Source organism: Drosophila gunungcola (assembly GCF_025200985.1).
Source record: "Drosophila gunungcola strain Sukarami chromosome 3L unlocalized genomic scaffold, Dgunungcola_SK_2 000003F, whole genome shotgun sequence".
Classification (NCBI taxonomy): Eukaryota; Metazoa; Arthropoda; class Insecta; order Diptera; family Drosophilidae; genus Drosophila; species Drosophila gunungcola.
Window position 1 is genome coordinate 2247734 of NW_026453179.1, and position 22372 is coordinate 2270105.

General features: G+C 37.2%; 1 protein-coding gene across 1 annotated transcript; it reads right to left on the minus strand.

The window, feature by feature from the left end:
- Positions 1-515: 515 nt before the first annotated feature.
- On the minus strand, positions 516-21790 carry LOC128258755 (tetraspanin-18). The gene is given in 8 exon segments (XM_052990621.1): positions 516-1803; positions 1864-2175; positions 2177-2224; positions 5204-5332; positions 6492-6590; positions 7079-7196; positions 21270-21353; positions 21569-21790. Coding segments are annotated over 6 exon segments (804 nt in total). The 5' UTR covers positions 7145-7196; positions 21270-21353; positions 21569-21790; the 3' UTR covers positions 516-1653.
- Positions 21791-22372: the final 582 nt, after the last annotated feature.

The following is a 22372-nucleotide window of genomic DNA, read 5'->3' on the forward strand; positions in this document are numbered from 1 at the left end:
AATGCGTGTGAATTTTAAATAAGAAAATCGAATTTTATTTGCGATATGTGTGGTGTGGTCTACTCATCGATCGTCAACCATAAAACGTATGTACTTAATGCGTCTCAACTATTTAAAATACGCAACTAAAATGGAAATGGATCCGTATATTTTGCCAAATGAGAACAAAACTATTCCCTTGGGTTCCAATTTATACTGCAACTAAGAAATATCATTTACACGGTTGTTTTTCAGGCTACACAACTAAGTAGATCATTTTAGCTACAACATACATATGTATATTTAAATGTTTTTCATAAATAAAGATAGCAAATTGCTAGCACAAAAATGAGTTTTTATTGAATTCAAAGTTGGTACTTTGCATTTCGAGCTTTTAAGTTCATGCTAACATTCGACTAACATAAGCTGTTACACAAACTGAATTTTACTAACATACTATGTTATGTGCCCCATTTAAAGCTCACTACTACAAAACCCGAAAACATTAGTTTCATCCCAATTTAAAGGCATATAAATTTCATTTAATTTTTCTTTATTTTAATTACTTTTTCATTCACGTTCAGAAATGTACATCATTAAATGGGGTTTTTGTCTTGCGTTCAATGGGGGTTTAAAATTTTAGAGTTTTTTCGTTTAATGCTTTTATGCTTTCGATTTCGCTGTTTCCAAAAAGTACATTAAGTAAACTACAGACATACGTGTATATAATATGCATTAATAATAGTTATATATGTATATATAGAATTCAAAAATGTACAACATTCATTTTTAACAAAAGAGCCGGCAACACGATGCCTCGTGCCCCGGCATATGTAGTTAAAAACTCGAAGATAGCCATAGCAAAAACAACTAAAATTACAACTTAAAATTAGAGACTTACCAACTAATACACATACTAGTACAATGTCAATGCCATTTCATTGTTTATCTTTTTCAATCGATATTTGTATATAAGCATGTTTGTATTTTAATGGGCGTTATGCTTCTTGCGGCATCCAAACTTAGATGCCTCGTTAAAAGTAATATTTCAAAATTGATTTCATGGTTTGCTCAATCTCAAAAATTTGTCTGTTGTCTATCGCCTTAATTAATGTGGTTTCTGTGATGTTTTTGAGTGGTTTTCGAATGCCTGATTGCATAACAAAATCGTAAAGGACTAAGAAAAAATAGTTACAATATTACGCATATTGTAGTTTACTACTTAACAACTAAAAACTGCTATCAAAACAGATTTACAAATAAATATTCCAAGTGTGAGTTTCAATCGTAAAACTTTCCCGATCTCTCATTCCATCCGTGTTTGCTGGCAAAACATTGAGCAACATTTCGTGTAAGATATTCTTGAATATTATCGGTAAATGGATTATGCTGGCTATGATCTTAGCTTATCGTTAGAGTAGAGCTGTATTAAACTGTGTGTGTAAGTGTTCTGACCCGTTCCATGCGGCAAATGCAGAATTCATTTTGTTTTTTCCATTGAGCACGTCGCGGTGTTCGGTAGGGCGTTGTATTCTTGTATTGCTGTATTCTGGGGGAGTTCTAGGAGGGATCGTCGCTCTTCACTGTCCTGCTGTTTTGGCTCATCTCGTTCCTACGTCTACTTTGCTAACTCTGAAAACTGTCACAACATCCGCTGTCCTCGTCATCTCCGATTTACAGGCGCATGTCGTTGTATTTGGCAAAGGCCTTGCACAGGGCAAAGGCTAGAATGATCAGGACCAGGTGCACAATGCCCACCACGATGGCCACGATGATCAGTTCACGTTGTGCAATCAGCCACTCGGTAAAGACTTCGTAGCAGCCCTATAAGAACATAAAAATTTGATGAGAATTTAATCATATTCTAGGCATTTTCACTCATACCTTCTTGTAGAAACTGTTGCTGTCGCTGGGATTGGTTGCACAGTCTTCGTCGCGTGGCACCAACTTGGCCACATCCTTGAGGATGCAGCACGCCTCCGGAATGGTGCGGTTACCCTTGCCGCTCACCCACGCCGGCGAGGCCTCAAAGTCGCGGTAGTCGTTGATGCCACAGCAGCCGAAGTTGCCCATCAGCTGGTTCCACATCAGCGAGGTGGCATCCACATTCTCGCCCAGCGAATAGCTGGTGATGGTCGTCTGCAAGAAGTTTTTGCTCTCGGCCCGCACCTTGTCCTTGTAGAAGGCGGCCAGTCCAGCCGGCCACGATCTCGGCCACCAGCAAAAGTATCAAAAAGGTTCCGTACTGCAAATTAAGATATTAATATTAATTATTTTAAAGTTCATATCATTTGTTGGATTAATTGTTAATCATTTTTGTTTAAGATTTAATTGATTAAACCTTGAATTTTTATCATAAACAGCACGCAAACTAATAAAATAAATAAATTATAAAACTAGAAAAATATTAAAATTAAATTTATTCAATCTTAACGATTTGATTCTCTAAGAAAACTTTTACAAACTATTTCAAGTCATAAATTTATGTCAATTGTATTAAAATATTTATTTGTATAACTAAAACAAGTGAGTTCAGCTAAATTGTTTAATATTATTAATTTAACTATTTAATTCTCCTCCTTATAAAACAAAATAGAATTGCAAGTAATAACAAGAACATCATGTTTATCATTTATTATTGTGTAATAAATTCAATGTTTTCTTGTTATGGTTGCCTGGTTTATTTATAATGCTAGCACGCGGTTGACCCAATTCGTCGGCACTTTGTGAGCCGTGCAGAAAAATCTAGTCATTTGACCCTGAGCCAAATGTTCAGCATTTGTCGGCCTGCCGCTGGTGGTGAGTTTGGCCCAAACACACACAGCCGCAAGAGTCCACGGTTAGATACAGATATAGATGCGGCTTAAATGGCGAGTGGGCAAGTGGGCGGACGGGCGGATGGGCGGTTGGCCGGATGGAGGGGGAGGTCGCAGCATGCAGCACAATGCTGAAGGTCATTTCTCAATGTTTTCTTGCATGTTTCGAAAAAGCTTTTGCCGCTTTTCATTCTACCATTCTGGCTGAGTAATGCAGGGAAAAAAATTCAAACCGTTTGAAACTGATATAAAAATAGATTATATGTAAATGATTTAATTTAATCAAATAATATAAAAATCCTTTAAATGCGTAGAAGAGGCTAAAAAATCCTTTCTGAGCCTCTATTTTTGCTATCTGCTTATAAATTTGTCAAGCAAACGTCGAAAAACCAACACTATCTATTTTCCTAGTGTTAAATTATTTTTAAATTAAACAAACATTAAATCTGCCATTGTAAATGTATTATAATTCGTATATTTTTTGATATTCAAAAGCCCTATTACCAAAAATTGTTCAGATCATTTTGATAATGAATCACTGTATCATTACATTTAAATATCTTGTAATATCTTGAAATAACTTTCTTAATATTTTCCTTATGTAAAAGGTTTCTCTAAGTGCCTGGCTAATGTTGTCACTGATATTGTGGTTGTTGCCCTGATATGCTCGGTTTTCTCTTGTTGTAGTTGTGGCTGTTACGCCTGGCAGCATTTCATTTCAGCCATCGTGGGCGTTGGTAGCTGCTTGCAAATGTATCTGTCAGATACACATGCAATCCCACCAAATTGCGGCCTATGGAGAGCAGCCTCACTTTGTTTGCATGCCAAGTGTAGCGATTTGAAAGCATTTATCTACGCGAGTGCCCCTGCAGTCGTTTGCTTAAAAACCTTTTTGGTTTAAAAAATCAATGCTAAGACATGTTAGCCTATGCCAAGAGTCGGTCCAACCTTGGGATGCGTTAACCGAACGGCCTTGGCTAATTTAAGTGCAAAGCCCAAGAGGGTCGCATGCAGGTCGCGTGTTCGGCACCGCTGCGCATGCGCAAAGCACTGTCCCCTCCATCACATTACCCCCCTCCCATTCCCATCTCGCTAGGGTAAATTGAATTCACCTGTTTGACGCTGCAATTTAAGCGGCCAAGCCCAGAAATATGGGCGCGTCCCGGGGTAAATAATGCAGGTAAATGCGATAAAACAGTTTATTAATTACCACAATCGCCCCGAGTGAGCACTCTCGACCATAGAAAGTCCCTGGGCCGTCCCTCTTGGCCACTTGCTGCTAATGTAAATTGTCTTCTCTAGTCCAGAGAAATTACAATTCCACTCACAGCCAAAGACCACAGAGACATGGCCAAGTGAAGGGCTTGTCATGGGGGCCGCTTAACCAATCGTTCAAACATGCCTGCCCTGACCACGATATGGATGTATCTATATACGATAATTTACCTATAGCAACAACCAGCTATGTACAACTTTCTCTCGAGTGCCTTCAACCGTTTTTCCAGCCAAGAGTCAAAGTCAATTGAAAATCCTCTTCAACGGCAAAGTTTTTCGGTGAAATATGCAAACAAACGCTTGGCAATCGGCCAGCTGGAATCCCATTCCCTGAGCTGTGCATCTTCGGAGTCTGCCTGTCATCTCCTCAATTACAATGTATCTGATGATGCAAGCTCGTACAACTCTGATTGAATCCATTGATTGGGTGGGGAAAATGTAAACTTGTGACATTGCGTCTCGGTACCGTAGGAGAGTTACTCGATAATGAAAAGTAAATTAGTTTTTACTACAGCTTTCTTTGCTATTCAATTATTTCTTGTTACTTTAAAAATTTATTAAGTTTTGGCTTTCGGGTAACTTTTAGCTATTCTTTTACGAACTACAATTAACAATTTTAAATAGGAGTTTTTTAATGACCTTCAGTTCTCTGAACATTGCTCACTCGTTTAAAAAGATAAAGCACAGATAATAAAAGCTTTAACGATCGAAATAAAAAAAAACTTTTTATAATCATTTAAAGGTGCCTTTAACTTGAAATTTTATGCATTTTAAGCTTAAAAGGGTGTTAATTTTAATATTAAAATGGTAAAAATCGGTTCATATATAAATACTTTTCAAAATATGTGATTTCCTCTTAAAAAATGCAATCGAATTAGTGGTTAAAGCAAATTTTAATTGACAGTAAGTTTATGTCTTTTAAGTAAGGGAAGTTCACTAAAAATGGTCTTCCAAATTACGTAATTTAACAAAATTATTTACTTTATTTACGTTTAAATTGTCATTTAAACAACTATTTATGTTATTACCATACCCCCTGAAATATCCAGCAACACTTTTGAATGAATTTCAGTTTTGGTTCGGACTGTCTTTGGGGGACAGACCTCTAACCCAAATTTGATCTGTTCACTTACCGTCGACAGCAGACAGCGGGACTCTCGCATGGCTCCCAGATAGCCCAAGAAGCTCATGAAGAACATGACGGCTCCGATGACGAGCAGAACATAGGCCAGCTGCTCTATGACCTGCGGCTGTGTAAATTGCTACAATAAATACAAAGAGAGCAGAAACAAATAGTTAGAAATGCGAGAGTAATTGCAGATGATTTCTACACTGCGTATGCGTAATTAAACTTTGAACTGGCCAAAAATTGTCGTCTTCCTCATTCGTGTAATTGAATTATACGCATATTTTCTTCAATTATCGTAGGCAAATTATAAGATCTCAGATAAAGGTTTCGAAACTATGTACCTACACTGCAAGTTCATTGACCAACAACCCATGGCATATTTTAACACACGGAGTTCCTGCTAAAGCTTCTCAATTAGTTTTTGCATGTTTATCCTAGGTAGCCACACAATTAGTCCCCGTGCGGACATGTACTGTTCATTTGTTTGGCCAAAGCGGAAAACCCTTTACACCCAGTCAGATAGAAACGCGAGTTCCACCCAAACTTTAGCTAACGCTGAACATGCAACTTTTGATGGAATTTGTCATAGTTGTGGAAAAGTTTATTTGTGTGAATTGGGTAAAAGTCCCCAGAGAATGTGTGTGTTTTTATTTTACACAAAAGAATGTAGTTAATTTAACAATCAAATTCTAAAATTTAGACTAACAACTTACCAATTATTTTTACTACCGACTTTAGCGTTTCCCAGAATAAATTCAAAATAGATACAATTTTTAAAGCTCCGCCTTAGAACATATCAAAATATAGTTCCATAGAACTTTTCAGTACCTTATATAGAGAAGGCTCTATTATTTCAACCCAAAAACCATCCCTTATTGTTAGACAGTGTGCCAGCACAATGCATCGTGCATTTTGATTAGCGTTTTTGTGTTACTCGTGCCGACCATTTCCCCACCGAACTACATGTTTATTCTACAATTACATTTTTTTTTTAATAATCATAGTTCCACTGCCCGCTATTATTTGAGCACCTGCACGTGAGTTTGATCTATATTTCGGGGTTGATTTACTACGATTTACTACGATTTCGATATGTGAATTACACACTTCGATGGGTTGCGTATAAATTGCGTTATAATTGGGTGAATTGCAGCGGTTTCTTGGGGCCTCTGTCAGGGGGTGTTTCCGCGGCAACACTTTCACCCGGAGTTGGGCGGGGATTGGGATTGGGTTTGGGACTGGGAGTGGGACTGGTGTTGGTATTGGGTATTTGGAAGCCCCGTCCGTCTCACCTCAATGCGCTCACTCTCGGCCAACTTGAGGAGAGCAATCAGCGAGTGCTTGTCCACGGCCAGCCATAGTCCGACGCCGAATATAATTGTGCCTAGCACCTGCAAGACAAAACACAACAAAAATATACATAAATATGTGTGTGTACAGGTAGCGCGCATTTATGTGTTTACATTGAAACATAAAGCATAAAACACAAATCCCCCCGTTGGACATGCAAACGCAGTTTGATGATTGTTATTATTATGACGTTGCCTGCCCAAGTTGATTGCATTTGAAAATGCCGATGATGAGGTTCGGCAATCAAGATGATAATGATGATGATGATGATGATGATGACGACGACGCCGGCAGAAAGTCAATGAACCGACGAACCGCCGAGCTGAAAATGCGGGAAAAAGCACCAGCGCATGCGCAGAGATTTGCTTGATTGAGTTGCAATGGAATTTGATGGGACGTATAGTATGGTATGGTATGGTATGGTATGATATGAACGCACCTCTATATGTGCAACCCATATGCACCCGGTGCATAAATCACAAAAGCCCACAAGCAGCCACAATCTGGCATTACTTCATTTGGTACTTACGAAAAATATAAAATTGAATATGCAAAGCAAATACTTTGCACACCAGACTCCACAGTCGAAGACCATTTTCGTTGTTTTCGAAATCTTGGGGCTGTTTTCCTCCTCGGAGCTCTCTCAACTGCAATGACAAAGAGAAATTCCACATTTAGCACTCGGGAAGTGAGGTTTCTAATTGAATTAAAATATTTTTACTTAATTTACTTAACTTCATGTTAAGTGGCGCACACTCCGTTGGGCATAGCACAACACAAAAAGAAAGTGTCACAAAACAAAACGACATAATAACCAAAATACCAAGAAGCGTAAATAAACAAGAAAAGTATTTCTAGCCATGTTGCATTCGTTATCGGCCATGTTTGTACGTGCCCCGTGCCTTACAAATTAACATGTAAAGTTGGACATTAAAAATTAGTGAATAAATGACTTCAGCGGGAAATATTTACGATGAAAAGAAAGCCCAAATTGAAATGATCCTACATTTTTTGTAACATTTTAGTTGAGATTTTGTGGTTTAACTTAAAGCGTCTTGATTTAAAAACTTGTAAAATTAAAACAAATAATTTAAAATATATACTACTTTATAAAGAATATAAAATATTTATACAATATGTCGAGCCTGACTCCAATTGTTTAATTTATTCAAAATTATTAAAATATATATATATATTAAAATATACCTACTGTATATTTATTTATTTTTAGCTGTTATAAACTAACGGAGTTACTTTCCCTTAAAAACAGATTCTTTATAAGTGTTTCTATATGTATATTTGATCATTTAAACAAGTTCTCTAAAAAGACTTAAATGCGATTTAAATCTTAATTAAACACGGTTTTAGTAAGTGCTCAAAACACCGCCTGTCGTCATCAGATAAAAAGATACGTTAATTCCAAGAGCAGCTATGAAATTGTTCAAGTAAATTACAAGCTTTCGTTCATTCATTAATTCATCGGGAATCTCAATTTCCAGCATCTCGCTTCACGTAAACTTTCTTATTAGCAGCAGGACAGCTTCCCCGCCACTTTCCCGCTTTTGTGCCCCTCTGCCACAATCTCAACCTCGCTTAGCACTTTTCTTTTCAGAAGCTGCTGCTGCTGGCAGCTAGCTGGTTTGAGCCAAGTTCTCAGCCCACTGTGCTGGGCATATGTGTGCGTTGTTATTTGGGTAAATATATACACACACAAACAATGTCACGAGCTATTGAAGTTAGAAAAGTAGAGCACTCGGCAGCGGAGCTAAGCCCTCTTTTTCTGCCTCTGTTTCGATGCTGTTCTGTTGCCAAGTCGCGGCAACGGGCTAACATTTTCCTTGCCAACATTTTTGTTCTGATTCTTTAGCTGGTCCCTTTGAGCCCGGTAAAAGCGCTCTGCCATTTACACCCCCCAACTCGCCCCTTGCATCCCTAATGATGTTTTGGCCAAAATGTAATTGTGTACGCACACCCACACAGATGCGGTCAAAAGAATAGCACTTAAGATGTCATATTCCTTGAAGTCTACAGGTTAAATAAACATTTTTATGTGCTTCTTTATTTAAGTTAGTTAGAATTTTATGAAACGAATTTTCTATTTGTTTGTTTACGTTTTTTTAGCACTTGAATAACATTTCTTAAGTGAATAAAAATAAGTTTGCCTTTCAGAAAATGAATTTTCTAATTAGTTTATTTAAATTTTTTTTTGCCTTCAAATAATTTGGCTAAATGTATTTTCCTATGTTTTAAATTGATTTATTGATGTAGAAGTTTGGTGTACTTTTGTTATAATTAGTGATTTTAAAAACTCACCTTGACAAAAAGAAAATCAAGTAGAATAAACAGAGGTTTTACCAGTGTTTATATAACTATAATACTTATGTTTTTAAATTGTGTGAAAAATATTGAGTTCTCCACGCCAGCATTTCAACCGTAGCTTTTAACCCACTGAGTGCATAAGGTACTTGAATGCAAAACGCTCTAGGGGTCTACATACACACAAAAGCCAAGTTTATGTGGGCGCCACATCCCCACAATTTGCACTTTTTCATCCCAGTGAAGAACCCTTCTCCCAACAAAAGTTTATCACAAATTTTTAATTGCTTTTCCATTGTTTTAGACATCCGTCGTACTGGCTTTAAATTAGTTTAAATTTTCTGCTGATAACACATGCAAATGGCTGACTAACGGATGTGCATATAGTGCTTAATGGTTGTGGCATTGAATTTTTAATATGGGCTTAGTCAAATACAAGGTATTGTCTACGAATATTGACGCCCAAGTCATTTGTCTGTTTGAGGCTTAAACTGAGAGATAAAGTATTAAAAAATGATTTTTATTTGCATTTCATTTGCATTCTAATTTGAATTCTATCCCACTGGATTTAGATTTGAATAAAGCAATACCGGATTGGTTGATAAGCAAACATCCACAGAGCATTCAAAAATGTGATAAAAAATAAGTAAATATGAGTGTGGTCAAAATCGTCACTTTTAAATTTTAAACTTTATAATATTTATTTAATAAATATTTACCTAATAGCTTTACTCCACTCCTATTAACGCCCAGTCTTTGGAAATTCGATTCTGATTTTATCTCCAAACGTTTCAACCTTTACCCCTTATCTATTAATTAATGCTGCAGTTCGACTCTAAGCTTTAATTAATGCTTCGGCTGAGTGGAAAATCGGAAAAGCTTTCAGCAGCCACCCACTAAGCCGTAGCTGCTGGTTTCTCGTTTCTGGCTTCCGATGCCATGAGCCCATACAAAATTCAAAAGCTTGCCATTAGCACACACACTCTTGCGCGACTACATGGCCAACACACACACACTCTCAGAACATCCACACACTTGCAGGGGCCCAAATCTTGTAATTAACTTTCAAGTGGCCCATGCATAATATTGGCAAAAATTCAGCAAGCTCAGCATCAGCATTTCATCTAACTCAAATATTAAGTCTGGAGATCTACTTTACAGCAAACTCAAACTCAAATATCATATGAGAGAAACATTAATTTTTCATAAGACAAATAGGTTTAGCTCTTGGAATTTTTAAAAGGAAGCTTTACTTGATTTTGAAGAAAGGTATGCCAATTTTATTTTCTCAAACACTATTAAAATTTAAAAAAATTTAACATCACCTGTCAATACACACGTTACTTTAACACCACAAGAAATAAATGCTTTTTTATGTACTGATAGCACTTTTATTCTTTTACAAATAACTTTTATACATAGCGTTATAAATAAATTCATTTGTATACATATTCATAAGCCAATTCACGAGTGGATTTGTACAGGTAAAAAAAATTTAATAAATCTCGTTTAAAGCTTGTCCGTATATACACATCTGTAGTTAAATATGCAGGAGCAAATACAGAAAAAAAAACGCAAAAATAAATTGCAAATTTATGGGCTTCGCAGTTAACTTGCATTCGGATTTCGAATCGGGCTTTGTTTATTATTTGCGTAATTAAATGCTTGCACATGCTCGTACAGCATTTTTTAACCGTAGAAAGTTTTGTTTTGCCGGCTGCTGTGGAAGTGGAAGTCTAGGGAGCTGAGAGCTCTTAAAACAATGCACATTTCTTTTTGGTATTGCGACGGTGATTAAAGCATTTTCTATTGCAAAAAGGAAATTCGAGCGGGTCTCAATTGTGGGACTGGAAGTGATTTTCTTTTTGTACCAGCAGCTGATCTTTTCTTCAGCAGGTCGCCGTCAAAATAGGTTAAAGAAAGTCGTAACTTGTATTAATTAAAAAAAATGTTGGGGGAAATAAGAGTTGAGAGGGAAACAGTGGTGCGCTTGAACTGAAAGGGCTGTCAAAACCTTTGGCCATAACTTTTCGACTGGAGATGTTATTTTTTCCATTCCCAGTTGCACTCTCGCATACATGTGTGTTCACACTTGTCACGTTCGCTGGCTTGCCAAGAATTTAGAAATTTTATTTATTGCCAATGCTTTCTGTTTACCTGCTGCCGCAGCCCGTTACCCATTTTTCTCCGCTCTTCGATTCTGATTTGATTGGCCGGCTGGCTCTGGAGCTGGGAAATGTGAAATAGCAATCGTGGAAAAACTCATCACGCTCGAAACCAAAAGTGCTGCACAACCACAGAGCCACTTTTCTATCTGTCAAAGCGTGAGAAATTTGTTCTTTTCCGTTGTTCATCTTTATAGCTGCGGTTTCCCCTCCAAACTCTCAAGCCGGGTAATTAAATTATGGAGTATTAAGCCCCAATTGGGTCAACCCTCTCTCCAAACAGTACTTAAATGCAGGTGGGTGGCAAACATCCTCCCGTTCCCTCAAGATCTTAAGTATGCATATGTGAGTGGATTTTAAGAAGCTGGTTTGATGTGTGGGAACTACTTACTTATAAATGGTTCTACTAAGTGGAATGTTAATGCCTTAATTTGCTTGTGGAGCATACTAAAATGTGGTTCATCGGATGAGGGCGAAACTTAATTGCTCGCATAATTGATTAAACTCTACAGCTTATAACAAGAGGTTACCATTTTTTCTAGCTTTTCTGGATCTGTAGACACAATTTTTCTATGACAAATTTATTTTTTATTTGTAATTTTTACTGAACTTACTGACTTGCCGCCTAAAGCTGTTTTCGTTTTTGTCTAATTAAAACAAACTTTGATTTATATGTTTATTTAAAACAATAAATTTGCCTCGCTCTTTTAACAAGGACAAAAATTATGCATAAATTTTCATATGTAAACAAAACTAATTATTGATAAATAAGTATTATTTTACCCGACATAGATAAGACGTTTAAATTAATAATTTACCCTTTAAACAGGGCAAAATATATTATAAAAAGAAACCCTTTTTGTTTATTAGAGAAAATTTACCCTTTTTATGCGGCTTATCATATTTTTCCAATCGAATAAAATCAAAATGTAATAATAGCAACTGGTTTAAACTTTACCCAACTGCTGTCCCTTGAAAAAAGTTTAGCATTTTGTTTACCCAACATTTTCTTGTCCCCCGTTGATTGCTAAATTTGTGTTCCCTATAAAAATGGCTTTAAGCCCCAACTTATCCAACTGGAATAAAAAAACATTAATTGGGCAAAATATAGCGCAATATTGAAGCTATTGTTGTTTGTGCTGCCGCACGAGCGACACAATCAATTTATTTATAAATTTTGCTTAATTAATTCAAATATAACGCAAAACAAAAAGAGTCAGGCAAATAACTTGTTTTGCTTGTCGAGCGGCAAATTTCAAATTTCTTCATAAAGGCAAAGCACCAGAATTTACAACAGGATTGTGCCAAAATTATACCTTGAAGTGGTCTAATTAAATGAATCTTACGATTCGACAGCACCTCACATAAGGCTAATTGAGTGTCGTATAAATTCAGTTTGTTCATTTTATTTTTCACTTTGTAAAGTCATTCAACTCCGCCTGTTGGTTTTTGTTAGTTTGCTTATATAATCACATGAAGTGCGTTAATTTGACATAATTAGTGGGCTCAGGCACGAGACGAAATCTAAACCCCAACTTTACTTTGTGGTCTTCGAGTTGAAGAGGAGACCCCTTTGTCTGACTCTACACTTCTTTTTGTAGGTCAATGGTCTTTCCTTCGACTATGTTTGTTGCCATGTTTGCCGCCATTTGATGGCTTGCCAATTTAACACCTGACAGCTTCGTTTGGGCCATGTGCACTGGACCAAGCTGTGTGCCATAAGCGAGCGCAGATGGCAACGCCCCAGCCCCAATTCCCCCGGCCTCGCCCCCCGCCCGCAGCATCGTATTACGAGAGCTGTCGAGCAGCAACACTGCTAAAAACAGTCTTCAATTATTTCATTTTGAAATGACATCAAATTACTTTAAAATCTGAATTGGAATTTATTATGGGCGTTCGTCTTTAAACAAATTAATTGACTATTCCCAAGTTCAAGTTACCTAGATATAAATGGGTTTTATTGGAAATAAAATATTTAAGAAAACGACAAATAACTTTTAGAATTTAAAGCTCATAGTTTAACATATTTAGAGATTGTAGCAGATATTTATTATTTTTTTTATAAAATGTTAAGCCTTTATTCGGGGCACAATACATTTTTAATTGTATAATGTAGTTATAAATCGATACGCGGAATAATATAATCCATAAGCTTGAACTTAGGCTTAAATATCGATAAATGTTTGTTTTCAGTTCGGCCTGTTGATACTACTTCACATCTAATTATCTTAATTAAATCAAATTTTAAAAATATTTGCAACTTGCTAAGTTTTTTTTACTGTGCAGAACCCAGATCTGGTAGCCAGGCCGGCGGGTTATCACCAACGAACCAGCCAACTACTATAGCTAACCGACCACGAGGGACCCAGACACGTCTGGCCATTTAGCAGAGTTATGCGATACATTTTTGCGAAAATATATCTAGTTGGTTGATGAAATTTTCAAAAGTTTTACTCTAGATTTGATTACGAAAGAGCGGTAGGGAGTTGATATGCAAATGGCTTGGACAACTTTTCTGTAAAATAGGTAAAATGTCAAAACTTCAATTTGCTGAGAGATTTTAATCATAGATTGTCACAATATTGATGAACTTTGGAACTCATAATTCACTTTTTTTTTCTGATAAGATGCAAATTTTGTTAGACTGCATTCTTTGTTTTACTTTTTGAGATAAAATAATCTATGATAGTGACATTCCATTAAACTGATTTGGCTATATTTACTGAAAATGATTTCTTCATTTGTTTTTAATAAGTAATGATAAAAGAATCGAATATCAAAAAGCTCGCAATTAAAGAGCTTTTTCTCTTTGAAACTAAATTATTCGACCCACCCAAATATTTTCGCTTATGCATCAAATTTTTGTCAAGAACGCGAGACGTCGAATAACATTTCAGACACTGACCTAGTTTAAGGTAAATAGCAAAGTGGGGAACGGAGAAATACGAAACTATTTGGGGCCAATTACCATCGCTGTGGACAAAGAAAAGTAACTTTGCACATATATATGTATTTACTTAATTGAGTAGGTTCCCCGCCCTCGTGCAACCCACTCCGGTTCTTTATTAATTGTTCTTTTTAATTATTCAGTTTCTGTCTCGGCTTTTTGTGAAAAGTGAAATGCTCACAGCCAGAATTTGTTCAATGTCTCTGGCTTTTTGGTTTATTATTGTTCATTGCTCCAGTTAAGCTGCAAGACGGGTAATAGTGTACTATATCTGTATCTGTAGCTGTCAGTCTGAATTACAGAGCTTGAACGAGGTTGACACACTTACATTTATTTAGCTCATAATGAGCTGGCAAATGATTTGCTTTTGTCTGTGCCTGGCTGACTCCTCCTCACTGAGTTTATTGTTACTGGTTTTTTTCACTTTTCATCAATAAAATAAACTGATGAAATGCTTTAAAATGTCTCTGTTTGCGTAGTATAATGAGTCGTTTCGACAAAGATAAACAAAAGAAGAAAGAGGCGGCAAAGTCAAATCAAAGTTGGATGAAAATTCAAAAGTTTGGAATAATAATGGGAGTCAAGTTATATAACTTATGCATATAAATCAGTTGGCAAGAATAGTAGAGCGTCCAGGTCTTAGAAGGTTTTTATGCAACATTTTTGGAGAGCTTAAACTGGGCGATGCTGAGTTTTCTATGTATACATGCCAAACTAAATTAAATTCAATTGCAAAGTATTTTAAATGATTAAATGAAAAGGATAAAGTAATTCAATCTTTAGTTTGCGGCTAGTACGTATTGAAAGCATGGATGATTTTATATAAATAAATTAAAATATTTTACATTTAATTTAATTAACTAATGAAATTGTATTTCTTTTTAAGCAAAAAAAATTTTAAGTTGTAATGTATTAAGCTTTTTGTTTAAAAAAAAGTGTCAATATAATCCAACTTTTAATCAAACAATCCCACTTCAATTGTGCTATTTAAGAGACAGTCCCTATATATTCCCATTGTTTTTTTCTGTCTTTTAATTGAGAGTTCGTATGCCATTGTTGTTGGAGATTACACATACGCCGTGTGTGCTGTGTGGAGCGACAATTTCCTGCATTTGAGAGACAAAACATAACCGAGTACAGCATAACCAACGCCCGCTGTCACTTCAATTCATAACAGATGCAAATAAATTTCCATTAAAGTTGTGGGCCACCCCGCATCACCCTTTTCGGTATCCATTTTCTGCGTGGGCGGACGACAAGCTAAACAGATGCTCAGTCGCGAAGTGAAGTAGAGATTCCGGGGGCCCAAAGAGGTATTAGGATGCCCCCTGGTTTTAGATAATACCAATTTCGAGTCACGGGGCGCAAATTGCGGCCTTAAACGAGCAGCAGCAGCAGCAGCAGCTCTCACACATTACTTTTCATATGTTTAAATTAAATAAGTACCTCGCAGATACGTTGCAGTGACAGTTGCATCCACACGCGAGCTTAAGTGTGAAAACTGCGGATCGTGTGTTGGCACTTGTGATCTTCGCTGGTTATTTAACTTTCTTTTGGCCCCGTGGGGGGCCAAGTTCAATGCGCTTAACTTGCGGCTAAAACACCTCTCCTTCGGCCAAGCTCAAACCCAACTCAACTTTCACATTCACAACCTTTGGCACTTCCTCCTGCCACATGGAAAGATAATTTTTTGAAACTTCGTGTTGGCCAAGCCGATTCACATTTTGCCGTTTGGCAATTTGCGGTGCAATCAATGCTTCTCATTCGATATTTTGCAAGCTCACTCATTCGGCTGTGGGGCAAGTTTTTCATTTCGTCTCGAATCGTTTCAGTTCAGTTCGGTTTGGTTCATTTTCAGTATCCATACATGCTACTCCCAACGCATGGGAGTGCAAAAATGTAGAAAAAAAAGTGCCTGCCACCGCCTATGCAACTATGAAATATCGCATCGCTCGGTGAGAGTACGAGTGTACGCGCACATCCCAGCCAGAGCTGGCTAAATTTATGTGGGAAGTTTTCTGATGACGTTCGTCAGTTCAGACCCTCCCCCACGACTATGGTACAGTGCACAACTTATCTAATAACGGAGCCAGACTTACAACTTCCTGTAAAAGCCTTCCCGGAATGTGAGAACAGAGTGCCAGCAAAAAAAGGGCTGCATATATCGCAGCTGATATAATCAGCACTCAAGATTTATAATTCAGATTTTAGATTCTTCATAGTTTTTGTGGGGGTATTTAATAATTTAAGGTATGCTACATCTTAAACAGATTTTTTGTTTAAGTCAAATTTAAGTCAAATATTTCAAATAAAGAACCCTGAGAAACCCATAGGCATTGAAAAACTAAAAGGTTTCAAAGATGTTGACAAATTACTGGTACTATATGTTTTTATTGACATTACAATCCTTGTCAATTGAAACTATTAACTCCCTTTTAAAGTTTCTTGTGTAATAAAGACGTAATGGGTTAAAAAATGTCATGTGCACATTATAATCTACTTAAAAAAAAAAACGATCTGCAATCCATCGGACATTCCACGTAAAGCATAATTCGGGCCTTAAAACAAACTTATGCAATGGGTTTGCCTAGTCCGATTATATGGCAAATAAAACTTAACCGAAAAAGCAAACTAAGCCGCCACTCTAGACTCCAAAATAAAACGCCAGCAAACTCACCCAGCCACCTGCTGTGCTTTGTATCTCAAAACTTGTCCGCTTCCACATGCTGTGTAGCAGACCAATTGCATCAGCTAAAAAACCAAATATAAAGGCAATAGCTAAAGTAAACCTTTGCCTACTACTTTTCTTAGCCAAACATGAGCATTTGGTCAAGAGAGTGGGGTAGAAATGGTAAAACAATTGCCAACGCGCTCTTTGGTGTTAATCGCTTTGCATATGCGAAGCAAAGAAAATTCCAAAAAATAACCAGAGGCGTGCCATCACAAAAATAAAAACAAAACAAAAATTAATATGCATTGTTGCAGCAGCACGTCGCCTTGCATATTTGGACTTTCACTTTTCTTTTCTTTTCGAAAAAAAAAACAAAATTTCAAAATGATGTTAAGACGCACACTTGATCCACGTCGACATTTCAATCAGTTACAAATGGTTAACACAAATATAAACATTATGTATCACTTGATTGGGGGCTTCCGAGTTCGAGTTCGGTGGGCGAGCAGCGATTGTAGTGGGTAACTGCGTTAATTGCTGATACCCCATTACTTTCCCTGATCACCTCAATTAAGTCCAGAAATCGAAGTTACGCATTTCCAATTGCGCAATCGTCACAATCTTTTTCGTTTTTGCCGTCTGGAGATTTTCATGGCTTGCGAAAGTAAACATTTTTACAGTCCGCTTTATTTTGTTTTTGGCTTCCCGAACAATGCGTGCAGTTGTTACTAGTTTCGGTTCATTAATCATGTGTCGGGGAAATACTTATGTGCACCTACCTGCTGGGCATAAGAAATGAGAAAATGGGACAAAGAGATACCAGTGGGAAAATTGCCAAGGGCCTCGACAGGTGATTATGAATTAATCATATGATTAAAGGGTAAACTTATCATGACATAAGAAGTTTTTCGCTTGTGGTGTCATTTTGCTTTTCCTCTGAAAATTAAGTTTAGCAAGCTTTTCATGACATAATAATCTTTGCTGGCTGGAAACTAAAATTAGTTTATTGCCTTATTGCCTTAGTTTAACTTTCTAATCTTTGGGACTGAATAATCAATGGTTTCTCTTTTGTTTTTTAAAGAGTAAAATGCGTTTCAACAGTTTGTAAGTACCGAATCAATTTTAAGTGAGTTGACCAGAGTATAAATTAAACCTAAAAACCTTGAGTAAATGCAATTGTGTTAAGCTCCCTTTTTTTTGTACTGTATAACGCGATTAGGTTTCCCTCTTTTCTTCAGCTCCAACTGGCTGGCTTAAAGTTTTTAATTAACTTAAATCAATGACAGTTTACATTGCCGATAGAAACGTTTGCGAAATGGCCAGCTAGGGACTTCAGCTGGGATTGGCTATTGTTGCATTAAGACAATGACAAATTAACTAGCATCGAATTGATCGGAATGGAAAGCCGCAGAAATAGACGGCCCAGGCCCAAGGCGGATGGTCGGTTGGTCGACCAGATGGCTGGACAATTGCCGCAAATCACAGTGAGACAGCCATTCGAAATATGTGTACTGTTTGGCTGGGCTTCCGCTGAAAGTGCAGGCAATTTACGCCAAAGAGGCGGAGATCTAATGCTGGAATGAAGTGATGCCGGGTAAAGAATTGCTGGCTTGATTTTAATTGCAACTGACCGCCGACCAGAAGCAATGAACTTGCCACCATGCGGCCGTAATTCGAGCCACAAACAGAAAGCCCATGTAATACAAGAAGGTTGTGGGAAATTCCACCGGACCGGCGAAGAACACCACTCGATGAGGGTGGTGTGTGACTGTGATGTGTGTGAAAGTCCAAGGCGGCGAGTGGATCAAGTTTGAGTTACCATAAAATATGCAGAGACAACGCATGCGCAACACGTAACCCGATGCAGATACATTTTAGTTGACTTGCAGACACAGATACAGGTACAGATACAGCTAGAGATACTGTCCAGCTTGGCCCTGTTCAGGGTGGCCCGTTCACCTTGGAACGGCGCTTAAAAAAAGTCGTTTAACATCGAGTTTTGGGGGCCAAAAGCGTCAAAGAGTCCGTGGTCTATATATCCCCACATATGAAGGGGTTTGCTCTATATGATAAATCCATTGGCCTTTGGCCAATTTCATGCTCGCTGAGGCGTCGTTTCGACAACCTGCTGTTTTATACACTGCTCTTATTCGACTAATTGAGTTATGTTGCACATTTCGGCAAGTCAGCGAGTCGGCTTCATGGTTCTGCGACTGCTGCGGATATTTGCCAATTGAGTTATTGCCTTTTGGCTGTGCATTAGCGTGCGCTCACCTGAGATTTCGCAATGGAAAGTTTGGCCAACTCTTTAGACCAAGTTCTGTGTGCGAGCACATCGTCGGCTAAAACGGGTTGGCTTGGCAAACACGGTTAACGGTTTTCGGAGTGCTGTGAATCGTTTTGTCACGCCTTCGATTCGAGCCATAAGAAAACCCTCCTCAAATGTTTGCCCAAGTTTCTGGCACCCAGTTGCAAGTGCAGTTTGCACCTTTCTAAACGAAGTACATAACATTTTAGCTCATCACCTGCTTAAGCTAGTTTCAATGATTTTTTACGCTTTTAGTTTTCCATTTATCGAACAGATAGGAAGCTGGGGAGCCAGTTTTAAAGCACTTACTCAATCGCAATTGACGGGTGCTTTGGCGAACCCCCAAGCAATGGAGATGTGAGTGGGTTGATAAGATGAAAAATGCTATTAGACCTAAGAAATTGTAGAAAAGTGCACTGATTGGCTCAGAATTTATTACTACCCTTTTCCGGTGAATAATTGCACATTCTTAAAAGCTTTGATCTAAACCAACTTTCAAAATAAAATAAGATTCCCATAATATTGAAATAAATGTTTTATTTTTAATATGTTCTGAAGGCTTTCGCTTTGTCCGAAAAAAAATGTAAATGGCTTTAAAAAATTTTCGTTAATTTAGTTAAAAATATATACATATCTCTAGTTTGTTCTTTAAACAACAATTTATTAAACACAATTTCAATTTGATGGCTTATTGCTTATTCAAATGTTTTGCCTTTTGTTTTCTTTTTAAATTTTTAACAAGTTCCCCCGACATTCGGCAAATTTTAAATATTAAATTTTCTTGCATTTTAAAGGATTTTTAAATATTTATGAAAATGTCAGCAATGTTTTCGTCGAGTTTAAAGGAGTTCGTAAAATATTTGTTGTTTAATTGTCAGAATTTCGTTTTTAAATACTTATTTGCCCACAATTTATGGCCAGTGCAATTGAGCAAAACTCTTTCAGGTTTCAATTTCATTAAAATGTTAGTTATCTTTATTATTTATGCAGACTGCTGTCAGCTGATTAAAAGATTAAAATCAAACACGAATTTACAGTCACGTAACGTTTATATAATTTTTCACATTTCCGTGCAGAGATAAACATTTTCGAATTACTAAATTGGTAATTTCGCAAGGTAATAAACTAACGAAATAAAAGTGAGTCTGCAGTTCTGGAAAGTAATAATAATCAGCCTCGTAGCCCCATTCCCCCATTTAGTGCGATATCAAATACGAGATTTGTGGGATTTTGCTCTTTCGCTCTCCCCCTCTTTCTTTCTCTGTCTCTCAGTTTCTCCGTCTCATTCTTAGCTCATTTCCAATAAGCAATTCTACTTGCTTTATTGGTTTTCCTGACAAACTTGTTCGAAACTCTCGCGGAGCGGACAGGTTGCTCTAAGGGGAGAGAACCCGGAGTCAGCATGTTTTCAAGATCAAAAAGCGAATGGCGGTGTAGCTCAAGAAATTGCACAAAAATTTACACACTTCACAACAACAAAGAACGAGAGAGGGAGAGAGGCAAGAGCTATGGAAAGGAAACTGCAAAAGGGAACCTTTCACTGCGGATACACTGGGAAAATATGAAAATAGCCATACAATACTTTGTCGACATTATAACCAGCAATACATAGTCTTTCCGTAAGAATATCTTTAACATCTTTTAGTTAAACTAATTATAAAGGCGGTCCAGTTTTAAAAATATGTATATAATAATCCTGAACATATGTAAAATCAAACAATTCATTTGAATGTTATTTAAACTCAAATATGTATCTTAAAATATTTGTGGAAACCACCAGACCTGATTAATAGCAATAAGAAATAAAAAATAACATAAAATTTATTTTTAAATTTCCGGTATGAGATGGTACTTTTTGGTATTAAGAAAAAGTATCACTTTTGAAATAAAAATGCCAATTACACTTATTTATTTCTCTGTCTTTATTGGAGAGGTAATGTAAAATTAGTGATAAACTTAAAGAAAGGCGGCGCAATTGAAAAGTGGCACAGATGCCAGGGCAGCGGCCCCAAAACGCAACGGTACCCAAGAGCAGGAGCGCAAAAGGAATTCAGGAGTGGAGTGGGGGCAGCATCAGCAATCAAAAAAAGGGGGCGGGGAATCAGGAGCAGGAGCGGCGCAAAAAGTATGTGCGTATCAACAAAGCGGATGGTCGAGGGCTGGGCCCGAATGATGGGATGCCCAAGGGCGTGGGTGGTGGGTTGGTGGCTTTTCACTGGGAACAGTAGCACTCGCTCTGCTTATTTCGTACAATTTTTTTTTATTCTCCTTCTGAGAAATATGCGCACATCCAAAACTAAGGCAACAACTTACCTGTAAAATATGAGCACGCTGCGTAGCGAGCTATTTAATAATTTACGGTTCGTCGAAGATTTACGACCCACTGGATATGTCAAACTGCAATGATTCCGGAATATTTTTTATATTTTTAGAATATTTGGCAGAGCGAAAAAGAGCACAACACTTTTATAACAAATTTTTCTTGTTGATGGTGCTATGTGGGGGAGTTATGGTAAATATTGTTGATGCTGGGGCATACAGTAAGTGAACGGGGAGTACGCAGCACTGTTTTGATTGAGCGCGCGCAAAAAATTATACACAAAATCACGCACACAGCGAAATCCAGATAGAGACGCACCGATGGCTTGAAACTTGGGCACGAGAAGAGAGCGTAGGGTGTGTTTTGGATGCTTCCAGGCACCGACCACGATACAACTGCACTCGGCACTAGACTCGAATCGTGGCTTAAATCACTCGGCACTCGTTCAGCTGCGATTTAGTGGATGTGCGACCGTCCGCTTGGAAGCTTGTTTTCGAACTGATGCCGTTTTTGAGCTGCTGCTGCCACAGCCACCACCAATACATGCGCGGAAAGCAGGTTGCTCTAGCTGAAAGCTCGGCTCGCCAGTAACACCAGAAAGACCAAAAGTCATATTGTGAGCTTTTTAACCGTTGCCAGATTGTTGGAAATAAGTTATATTTATGTGCTTTCTTTAACCCTCTAGCACCACCGAGTAAGTAAGTAGGAACGTTTAAAAGAGTATAACTTTTTGATTTGAGAAAATTTTCTTTTTTACAAAATATTTATTATAATATTTTTTTTATATCATGTTTTAATTTTATGGAATTCCCCTATTCCTATAGAAAAATCTTAAAAACAGTTCCTAAGAGTTTAAGCCTTAGATAAGCAAAAATCCTTGTTAAATATTTTATAAATACAATATGTTGTACAGCATTTTTTTTTCTAGAGCTCTGAAACAGAAACCCTGTTAATTTATTTTTTTTTTTAAGAAGTCTATAATTTAAACGGTAGAGAACAATATTTAACGTTATAATATAAATAACATAAAGGCACTCATGTAACATCGTAAAACATTATATATACAATTAAAAATGAAAGAGCACATCTAGTTAAC